The sequence below is a fragment of the Equus caballus genome, chromosome 12 (genome assembly GCF_041296265.1).
Source record: "Equus caballus isolate H_3958 breed thoroughbred chromosome 12, TB-T2T, whole genome shotgun sequence".
Taxonomy (NCBI): domain Eukaryota; kingdom Metazoa; phylum Chordata; class Mammalia; order Perissodactyla; family Equidae; genus Equus; species Equus caballus.
Genome location: NC_091695.1, coordinates 40,049,455 through 40,059,677, shown reverse-complemented (window position 1 = coordinate 40,059,677; position 10,223 = coordinate 40,049,455). Strand labels below are relative to the sequence as shown.

General features: G+C 51.8%; 1 protein-coding gene across 2 annotated transcripts; it reads left to right on the top strand.

Annotated features, from left to right (window-relative positions):
* Positions 1-186: 186 nt before the first annotated feature.
* On the top strand, positions 187-10,201 carry NXF1 (nuclear RNA export factor 1). Of its 2 annotated transcripts, none has more exon segments than NM_001309393.1 (21): positions 187-325; positions 1,842-2,025; positions 2,248-2,401; positions 2,984-3,067; positions 3,176-3,280; positions 3,401-3,481; positions 3,590-3,659; positions 3,793-3,881; positions 4,008-4,115; positions 4,277-4,386; positions 6,202-6,238; positions 6,549-6,617; positions 6,698-6,753; positions 6,883-6,990; positions 7,107-7,165; positions 7,281-7,396; positions 7,517-7,559; positions 8,167-8,239; positions 8,734-8,916; positions 9,383-9,443; positions 9,856-10,201. In NM_001309393.1, coding segments are annotated over 21 exon segments (1,857 nt in total). In that variant the 5' UTR covers positions 187-297; the 3' UTR covers positions 9,895-10,201.
* The last annotated feature ends 22 nt before the right edge of the window (positions 10,202-10,223 follow it).

Here is a 10,223-nt window from a genome sequence, read left to right as displayed (position 1 = left end):
GACTAGCATAGCGACGAACGATGAAAGAAGGTGGCGAGGCACGGGGGCCGGGCGGGGCGAGCGCGGCCGGGCCCCGCCCCCCGCTCGGCTGCTCGCCGAGTGCGCACGCGCAGAGGGCCGCACTCCCTTCCGGCGGTACCGCCTACCGCCCGGGACGTCGGCTGCGCGCGACGTATTCGGCTGGATAAATGCGGTGGTGCCGGGCGTAGGAGCGCTTCGGCCCGGAGCGCTTGGGCTTTCGGACGTTTGGTGGCGTCGCGGGCCGCGCCTGAGCTCGCCCGTGTGTCTCGCTGTACCATGGCGGACGAGGGGAAGTCATACAACGGTCAGTGCCGGCCTCCGGGCAAGGGAGCGGGCGATCTGGGGCCCGAGTGGGTGGCGCCAGCCTAGGCCGCAGCCTCGGGGCCTGAGACCGCGAGGGGCCCGGCGTCCGCGGTGAGTGGCGGCGGCGCGGGCTGGGGCGAGGCAGCCCGGGGGCCCGACTGGACTCGAGGGCGGGCGCCCGACTTGTTGACTCCGAATCCTGACGTTTGGAGGACCTGGGTCTCGGAGCGGGGGTCTCGGTGGTGGGGGGACGAGATTCCTTTGAACTGTGGTTGGTGCCTGTCAATTCAGCTTGGCGTCCAGACTCTTCCTTTAATGTGCGTCAGTTCCTTCCTTGCTCATGGGCTGCCCGTGCCCTGTTTTCTACGGCGTCCAGTCGGTCTTGCCCCACCTCCCCTGCGACTTTGGCTTTGGCTTAATATATTAGATCTACACACCAACTCGATGTGCTAGACCAAATACACACAGGGTTTTAGTCCTGAGTAGTGGTTAGGAGCACATGACAGCCAAGGTTTCACTCCTCAGTTGGCTACGACAAGCTTGAGTGAGTTACTCAGGCCTCATTTTAAACCCCCTTAATGAAGGTAGAAACAGTACTTATCTCCTAAGTTTGTGTCCGTGTGTGTGTTAAAATGGCATCATTCCTATCAAGTGCTTGGAGCATAGTACCTGCTGGAGAAAGTTCTCAGTGAACGTTAGCTGCGCCTTCTATTCATTTATTCTTTCTTTCTAGGGTAATTTCTTCAGGTTTATTGCAGAGTACTAGGCATTAGGCAGACCTTTTTCGGGAGTCATGGATTTTTTTTTAAGAAGCCATTGCTACACACCAGGATTCAGAGGATCATGTTCCTGGAGAGCATTCAAGGACCCTCAGTTAAGCACCCTACCTAGTTGCCGCTAGAGCCTGAGTCTAGGTGTTGTCTCCTGAGTTAAAAAGCATTTCTGGCCAAGGAAATGAAGAGCTCACTCTCAAAACTTCAGAGTGGCAGTTTGAGAACAAGACTTTTAAAGAAACCCTTAAATTGGTCATATTTGTACCTGACGTTTGTACTGTATAGGCCAGAGAAGGATTGTTTACTGAAAGCTGACATAGTCATTGTGGTTGATTGGTTTTAGGAGATGTGAGAAAGGTCACCATCCACATTTTGATCGGGGTTAAGTAGATTTGGGAGGCTAAGAGAAAGTAGATTTTAGGTGACTTTCAGGGTGTCTGAGTTGTATCCAGTTACGCTTTTGCGTCACTCACACTTCCACATTCTACTTTTCTTTTCTGTAGTTCTAGATTCTGCTTCATTTTTCAAAAGCCGTACACAGTTTTCCAATAATTTTTCCCTGATGCTGCCATCTCATGGAGAGGGTTCTTTCTCTGGACAAGCAGAGGAGTTTGCATGGAGGTGGCCTCTATTGTTAGTGTATATCTCATCCTACAGTGCAGGGTGCTGGATACTGTGATTAGCACACCAGAGTAGCTGGACTAGTGATGTATTTTCTGATTTGTGTTCTGTTTCCAACCCCAGAGCACGATGACCGCGTTAGTTTCCCTCAAAGAAGAAAGAAAGGCCGGGGTCCTTTCCGGTGGAAGTCTAGTGAGGGGAACCGTAGGTCTGGAAGAGGAGGTTCTGGCATTCGGTCTTCCCGCCTTGAGGATGATGACAGAGATGTGGCAATGAGTGATGCCCAGGATGTTCCCCGAGTAAGATAGTAAGTGACCAGTTGATCTGGTTTGAATTTAGTGACTCATTTGTTTATACACCAGCCTGCTTACTCTCCATGTCATTTCTCTTCCCACCTGGAAGACTGAGAAATGCCAGGACCGGCTTAATGGTTGAACAGTCTTAGTTGTAGTCCTGGTAACAGTCTAGGAAGGTCTTTGAGAAGACATTCTTAATGTCTGTGGACGTTTTATTCTCTTCTTTCCCACAGCAACCCCTATGCTGCCCGACCCAACCGTCGGGGTGATGGTTGGCATGATCGCGACCGAATTCATATTACTGTGCGGAGAGACAGACCTCCTCAAGAAAGAGGAGGGGCTGGCACCAGCCAGGATGGGACGGCAAAGAACTGGTTTAAGATTACAGTGAGTATCTTAGAAGATAGATGGTGGAGGGGAGATAAGAGGCCGGGCTCAGAGGGAAGGTGGTTTACTTTTCACTCCACAAGAATCAGTCTTTTCAGCTATTCACTCCACAATCAAGGATCTATCCTTTCTCCTAAGAATCAGTGTCTTAGAACACCTATGAGCAGGTGCAGAGAAGGAGTAGAAGAGGACAGGCAGGAGGGGCAGGATGGGGAGGCCATCTGAAGGGAAGCGTGGTAACTGCGTTGGGAAGGGGAGAATTCCTTTGATGTCTCCATTTGACCAAGCCAAATGTGGGGGTTGGGGCCCCTTAAGTTCTCTGAGGAGCAGACAAGGTATAAATAATATCTTGGAACTGTTTAGAATAAATAATATCAGATGATTTGATTCTTTTGAGGAATAATAAGTCTAAATGAAGAGAAAGGAGGTTAAGGAATCCATGTCTGGCTTAAGTAGAAAACCTTCAACTGGTCCTTTCCTTAGAAGATCTTTGAAAGCTTGGTAGAAGGTACAGGTGAGCACTGGATTGGCCCTGCTGGTCAGCCTTAGTTACATTTGTTCCCTTCTCTTTCTCTCGTCTAGATTCCTTATGGCAGAAAATATGACAAGGCGTGGCTCCTAAGTGTGATTCAGAGCAAGTGCAGTGTCCCTTTCACCCCTGTTGAGGTAAGATAAGGCCTGAGTGGCTGCCTAGGCACCAGGGAAGGCAGAGGGGCCAGCTAGACCAGGGGCTCCGGGTTCTAAGTCTAATGCTCTTGTTTCCTCTCCTTGCAGTTTCACTATGAAAACACACGGGCCCAGTTTTTCGTTGAGGATGCCAGTACCGCCTCTGCATTGAAGGCTGTCAACTATAAGATTTTGGATCAGGAGAACCGAAGGGTGTGTGTGAAGGGCCTGGCTTGGCAGGGCTGGGGATTGGTGCTCAGGGCACAGACTGGTCTCGGGCCTGGGGCTTGGGCTTCCCTAGAGTTCACTGTGTGCTTTGTGTCTGCCCTGCAGATATCTATCATCATCAACGCCTCTGTTCCGCCCCATTCTGTGCAGAATGAGCTGAAACCAGAACAAGTAGAGCAGCTAAAGGTGAGGCAAGCTCAAGTAACGTGTATTTCCACCCCAGTCCCACCACTTCTCTCTCCCAACCCCACACACAACCCTAGGGACCACTGAACCCTTTTTCTTCCTCTGTAGCTGATCATGAGCAAACGATACGATGGCTCCCAACAAGCACTTGACCTCAAAGGCCTCCGTTCAGACCCAGGTATGGCTGACAGCAGTAATTCTCAGACAGTTGGGGCCCCAGGGGCATCTGTCAGGCAGGGAAAGTTGGAGAGTGGTCTGGTGCTAACTCTAGCCTGGGCAAGCCCTCTCAGACTTCCCTTTCCTTCCTAAAGATTTGGTGGCCCAGAACATTGATGTTGTCCTGAATCGTAAAAGCTGCATGGTGGCTACCCTGCGAATCATTGAAGAGAACATCCCCGAGGTGAGGCCTTTGTCCGGGTATTAGTTGGGAGGAAACAGGGTGGGATAGATTGGATGGGGTTGGGAGGCAGGTTTGTCTCTGATCTCCTTGCTGGTGGTACTTCCTCTAAACTTTTTCTCCCCACAGCTGTTGTCCCTGAACTTGAGCAACAATAAGCTATACAGGTTGGATGACCTGTCCAGCATTGTGCAGAAAGCACCCAACCTAAAGATCCTAAACCTCTCTGGAAATGAGGTGAGACTTGAGAGCCCACTTATGTGTTGAATGGGGTGGGCAAAGGGTGGAGAGGGCTTGGGAGGGGATTGAAGACATGAGGGTAGGGGTTAAGGGTATGGGGATCTAGCTGGCTCTCTTTACCAAGGCGTCTTCTTGTCTTTTCTCCCCCTCCTTTGCAGTTGAAGTCTGAGAGGGAGTTGGACAAGGTAAAAGGCCTGAAGCTAGAAGAGCTGTGGCTTGACGGAAACCCCCTGTGTGACACCTTCCGAGACCAGTCCACTTATATCAGGTCAGTTGTAGCCTCTGTCTCCCCTCCTGGGGACCTTCACCCCCTGGGAGGCTGAGGTAATGCACCCTGACCAGTGGCCGTTGCAGGAGATGTGCAGCCCTGAGCTGGAACCACCTATCCTTTGGGAGGATCACGTGCTCTTCCCTTTTGTCTGTCCGTGTCTCTCCCAGCTTTGCCCTGAGTTCTCCTTTCCTTCCTTCTCACCTGACCTTGCTGGTTCTGTGGCTTTTCTGCTTCGTTCCTGAACACAGCCTTTTCTAGAACCTCCCTACCCTACTGTTCCAGGAAGGGCATCTCCCCAGGACCAGGGGGTATCTTATATGTGCCCCATGTGTGGAGTTGCTTTGGGCCAAGAGCCTGGTATCCCTGGGCTGAGAAAGCCCTCCCTCTCTGGGAGTTCCTGCTGATGGGCCTTCCCTCCTTTGTCTTGTGATGGGCCCTCTTGCCCTTTTGCCAAGAGGGACGATTTTCTCAAGATCCACTTGCCTAAGGCTGTTGCCTGGACTTTCCAGCCCATGCTGAGGTTGAGGCCTCCTGGGGGCTGGTGCCATGCAGTCTGTCTCTCTTGCCCAGTGCTGTGCACTGGGCCCTCCCTGGAGAAGAACCCTGGGTTCCCCAAGACATGTGACCAGAGCCGGGGCCCCGCCAGCAGGCGAGGGAATCCCAAGGCAGGTGCTGGGCGTGGAGGCCACGGGGGCAAAGGCTACCAAGGAGACAGAGAATTGACCCTCTCGGAGGGCACTGCCCCTTGCTCACTCGCACACCTCACATCACCCTGCTTGGCCCCGGAGGATGGCTGGTTAGCCAGAGACGGGTAAGATTCCTCGGGGAAGGAACAACCTAAGACAGGCACAGTCGCAGAGGGGCCATCAGGAGAGAACTTGGGGGCCAACAGAGGTGGGGCAAAGACCCTCACCCCCCCAACTTTGCAGGGGCCTGAACCCTCAGCCCTTCCGAGGGAGGTCTCCTGCCCCCATGGCTGCTTCGCTTTCCCACGCCCAGCCCAGATCGGGACCCAGGTAGCAGACAGAGACCTGGCCAACAGCATCTGCTCTCTTGCCGCAACAAGAATTCATTTCCATTTCTACCTTGGACCAGTGGGAAAGGGGCAGCGGAAGGAAAGGGCTATGTCAGGTGCCTTCTTCCCTCTTTTCTCCCTCTTTTTTCTGAACGCCTCCTCGCCTCATATTTCTTCCACTTTTTCTCTGCTTTCTCTTTCCTTTTTCTCTCTGCTCCCCTGTATCGCCCCCCCAATCTCTCCCTTGCCTCTGCTCCTTCCTGCCTTTTCTTTCTTTCCCTTCTCCTCTTCCTTCCCTCTCTGATTCCTTTGCCTTGCTTTTCCTGAGTCCCACCTTGCTCATCTCCCTGCCCCAACATCCTGTGCCATCCCTGTGGTGTGTTCTGGTCTTGGCCACAGCCAGACCTGGCAGAACTGATGGATACCTGTTGAGGCAGCGGAGCCCCTGGGCTCCCACCCCATTCCCTCCTCCCGGGGCTGCACAGGTGAGTAGGTAGAAGGTAAGGGGGGCAGGGAGGGAAGGAGGTCCTGGGCTTCAGGCCTGGGCTGGAAGCGCTGCTCCTGTGGCGCTCGGGTCAGGCAGAGAGGAGAGAGTCAGCCTTCAAGGCAGTCATTTTTGGGTGCCCCGGGTGAGGTGGGGAGTGGGGCCATTTTTCCCGGAGCTCAGAGGCTGGGAAGGAGTGAGAGGATGAGCAGGATGGGCTGGGCTGTCCCTCGGGTGTTGTATTTGCTCCTAGAGCAGCCCAGGAGGCACGGTGGCTCTGAAGCGTCACTCACTTCTGTCCCGTTCTTGACAGCGCCATTCGTGAACGATTTCCCAAATTACTACGTCTGGTAAGTCCATAACTTTTTTCATTCTCTTCTGGTGAGCATGGCGTCTCCCACCCCCAAGATCTTGCCTAACACGTGTTCGTATGACCACTAGTTTGGGGACATGGAGGCCTTTGAGAATCTGACAAATGCTATAATCCTTCTTTCCAGAAAAATGCCTGTAGACACAATTGCATCTTTCAGAATTCCTGGACCTTTGCCAGGAATCTTTTACACTTGACCTCAGACCCCTCACTCCTAATTCTCCCATCTAATTATTCATTTAGCCTTTTTTCTCTGGTTTACACTGTCACCTTTCACTTCCTTTCTGCAGGATGGCCATGAGTTACCCCCGCCAATTGCCTTTGATGTTGAAGCCCCCACGATGTTACCACCCTGCAAGGTGAGAAGCGGGGCCAGAGTTAGAACTTGTGTTGGGAGGAGGCTGTGGGTTACATGGTCCTAATATCTGTTTGATTCCAGGGAAGCTATTTTGGAACAGAGACCCTGAAAAATCTGGTCCTGCACTTCTTGCAGCAGTAAGTATTGTAGGGCCCCTGAGGCTGGGGAGAGGTGGGTTAGTCCCAGCACGACTCATTCTTGAGAGCTCTTGGGTCCCTTTGTGGATCCAGACCATGGAGCTCAGACCTTTTCTGTTGTCCCCACAGGTACTATGCAATTTATGACTCTGGAGACCGGCAGCGGCTCCTGGATGCCTATCATGATGGAGCCTGCTGCTCCCTGAGCATTCCTTTCATCCCCCAGAACCCTGCCCGGTGAGTCTCACATCCCAGAGCCTGCCCAGGACCAGAGTTTCTCGGCAAATGCAGGCCAGCACCTGCTGGCATCCACACTGCTCTGACCACTGCCTCCTTTCCTCCTGTTCCCTCAGAAGCAACTTGGCCGAGTATTTCAAGGACAGCAGGAATGTGAAGAAGCTTAAAGACCCTAGTAAGTGTGTGACGTGAGCAAAACAGGCTGGAAGAAGGGGATGACAAGGAATCAGTCATAGGGGTCAGGGGTCTGCGGCAGCCCCTAACCTTGGGTTCTCCTTCACCTACTACAGCCCTGCGGTTCCGGCTGCTGAAACACACACGTCTCAACGTTGTTGCCTTCCTCAATGAGTTGCCCAAAACTCAGCATGACGTCAATTCTTTCGTGGTAGACATAAGCGCTCAGACAGTAAGCACGCACTTCTTCACTGACAAAGGCCTGGAAGTGGGGAAGGGGCGGTTAAGAGACAAGGGAGGCTCAGGGTCTGACTGGGAGCCTACATGGTAACTGGTGCTGCTTCTCTTTCAGAGCACGTTGCTGTGTTTTTCTGTCAATGGGGTCTTCAAGGAAGGTGAGAATCTTTGGAGCCCTCAGTTTACAGAGTGGTCCCTCCCCCAGCTAGAGTCTTCCTCAGCTACACTCTCAGTTACCTTCTCTTCCCTCTATTTCCCTGACCACTTCCTCCCGTTCTGCCCCCAAGCCACCTTCATTTGGCCTACCCTCTCTACATGGATTTCCTGTCTGGGACATAGGAAAAGCCTGAGTGCTAGGACACAGACTTTGGAGTCAGACAGGTCTGAGCTGCCACCCCAACCTTGGTCCTTTGTGTCTATGGGCAATTTACATTATCTCTGAGCCTCAGATTCTGTATTTGTAGAAGGGGGTTAATAAGAGCTGTCTCGTAGTGGTGCTATGGAGAGTAAATGAAGCGACTTATACAGTGCTTGGCACAGGATGTGGCACACACATGGTCTATCAGTGGGGTGCTGGCGGTTAATTATCATTGTCCTCCCTGACTCTGACACTCCTCCCGCCCCTGCACCCCTGTACAGACATAATCACCCCTGTCTGGCCCACTTAGGGTTCCTTGTATCAGATCAGACCGTGATCTGAGCAGCAGGTTGTAAACAGAAAGCATGAGCAACCCTAAGGGGTCATTGCCCTTGTTATCACTGCAGTGGATGGAAAGTCTCGGGATTCTTTGCGAGCTTTCACCCGGACGTTCGTTGCTGTTCCTGCCAGCAATTCAGGGTAAGTGTTTGGCTTACCACATGGGGTCCCAGTCCCAATCCATGGCCAGCACTCTAGGAATTTGGGGTCGGGGGAGGTGGAGTCAGTCTTCAGAGTATTTTCAGCATTTTAGAAAGGAAAGGCAATCAGAGGGGCAGGCTCACATAGTAGCTAAGAGCTTGGCTCTGGAGTCAGACTGTCTGGGTTTTCATCCTGGCCCCACCACTTCTAGCTAAGGGCAAGTTTCCCCATCTGAAAACTGATATAACACTATTCATTTCCTCAGTCTGTTGTGAAGATAAACGGGGGCTAAGAACTGTCCATAAGTTGGGGGAGAATGTATAATTCTAGTGTGTTTGGTAGGTACCCCCATACCTGGAGTCCACAGGAAACGGGGTAGATGATAAAAGGTGATAGCTAAGAGCGGGAGGGGGACTTGGTGGGTATTGAAAGAATCTGTGTGTCAAGTATGAGGTCTGTCTGTCCAGCTGTCTAAGGTGCTTTTTGTCCCCAAGGCTGTGCATCGTAAACGACGAGCTGTTTGTGCGGAATGCCAGCCCCGAGGAGATCCAAAGAGCCTTTGCCATGCCTGCACCCACACCTTCCTCCAGCCCAGTGCCCACCCTCTCCCCAGAGCAGCAGGAAATGCTGCAGGCATTCTCGACCCAGTCTGGCATGAACCTCGAGTGGTCCCAGAAGTGAGTGCTGGGCATGTGTAGGAATAGCGGTAAACTGAGGTAGGGCTGGTAGTGAATGATGAGTGCTCCTGAAATCTTAAAAGCCAAAACTCTTTTTATTGCTTAAATAAAAAGATTGTCCATAAAAAAATTTGTACTTTGCATAAATTAGCATAACAAAATTTAAAGGCAAAATGAAATCCCTTTTTATATATTGTTCTGCAACTTTTATTACTTATCCCATAAATGTTTTTCCCTATTTGTATAAAAATTACCTTGGTTTTCTTGATAACTATTTAATATTTGTAATCAGTAGACCATTGATAGACAGTTGGATGTTTTTACTTGTATAAATAGTGCAAGAGTATATACAGTTGTTGGCAAACTCTGGCGAGTGTTTCTACAGAATGGATTTTGAAGTGGCATTTAGTGGCCGGGATGAGTGCGTGTTGGCTCTAATGGGACTGCCTGTCTTCCTCCACTCCAGGTGCCTTCAGGACAACAACTGGGACTACACCAGATCTGCCCAGGCCTTCACTCATCTCAAGGTGAGGTTTAGGAATACAGTGGCAGAAAGACGGGGATCTGTGGGACTTCAAGAGGGTCAAATAGAGATAGCCCTTATGGCCTAGGGGTTAAAGTGCAGCATGTTTCACTCCCGCGGCTGGGGTTGGGTTCCTGGGTGTGGAGCCACATCTCGCGTCTGTCAGTAGCCCACGCGGTAGCAGCGGCTCGCATAGAACTAGAGGGATTTACAACTAGAATATACAACTATGTACTGGCACTTTGGGGAGGGGAAAAAAAGGAAAATTGGCAACAGATGTTAGCTCAGGGTCACTCTTTCCCTGCCAAAGACAGAAAAACAAGGGTCAAGTAAGATGGGGGGATGGGGTCAGGGGGTGGGATGGGTGCGTGGGGTGTAGGCTGCTTGGCTCCACTGACCTTTCCTTTTTCTCCAAGGCCAAGGGCGAGATCCCAGAAGTGGCGTTCATGAAGTGATCCGGAGTCCTGCCCCAGAAGAAGCCCCCTGTAAATAGCCCTTGGATATTGATGTCTCCTTGTCATGGTTGTCACCTCCTCCTCTCCGGCCCGAGGCCACCCCGTGACTGTGACTGAGGAGGGAGGGCTGCTGGCTCCGTCTCTTCACCTGCGTTCTGGAAGACTTCTGGAAGATTGAGCCTCACTGGTGCCAGGAATCCAAAGCTTACTTTGTAGAACTGACACTAAACTACTCGAAGGACCTAGGTGCTTTGTGTACTTAACCCCGGAATCCTCCCCACTTTTTAAGATAAAAGAGTGATATTGTATTTTGTGTCGTGCGTAATGGA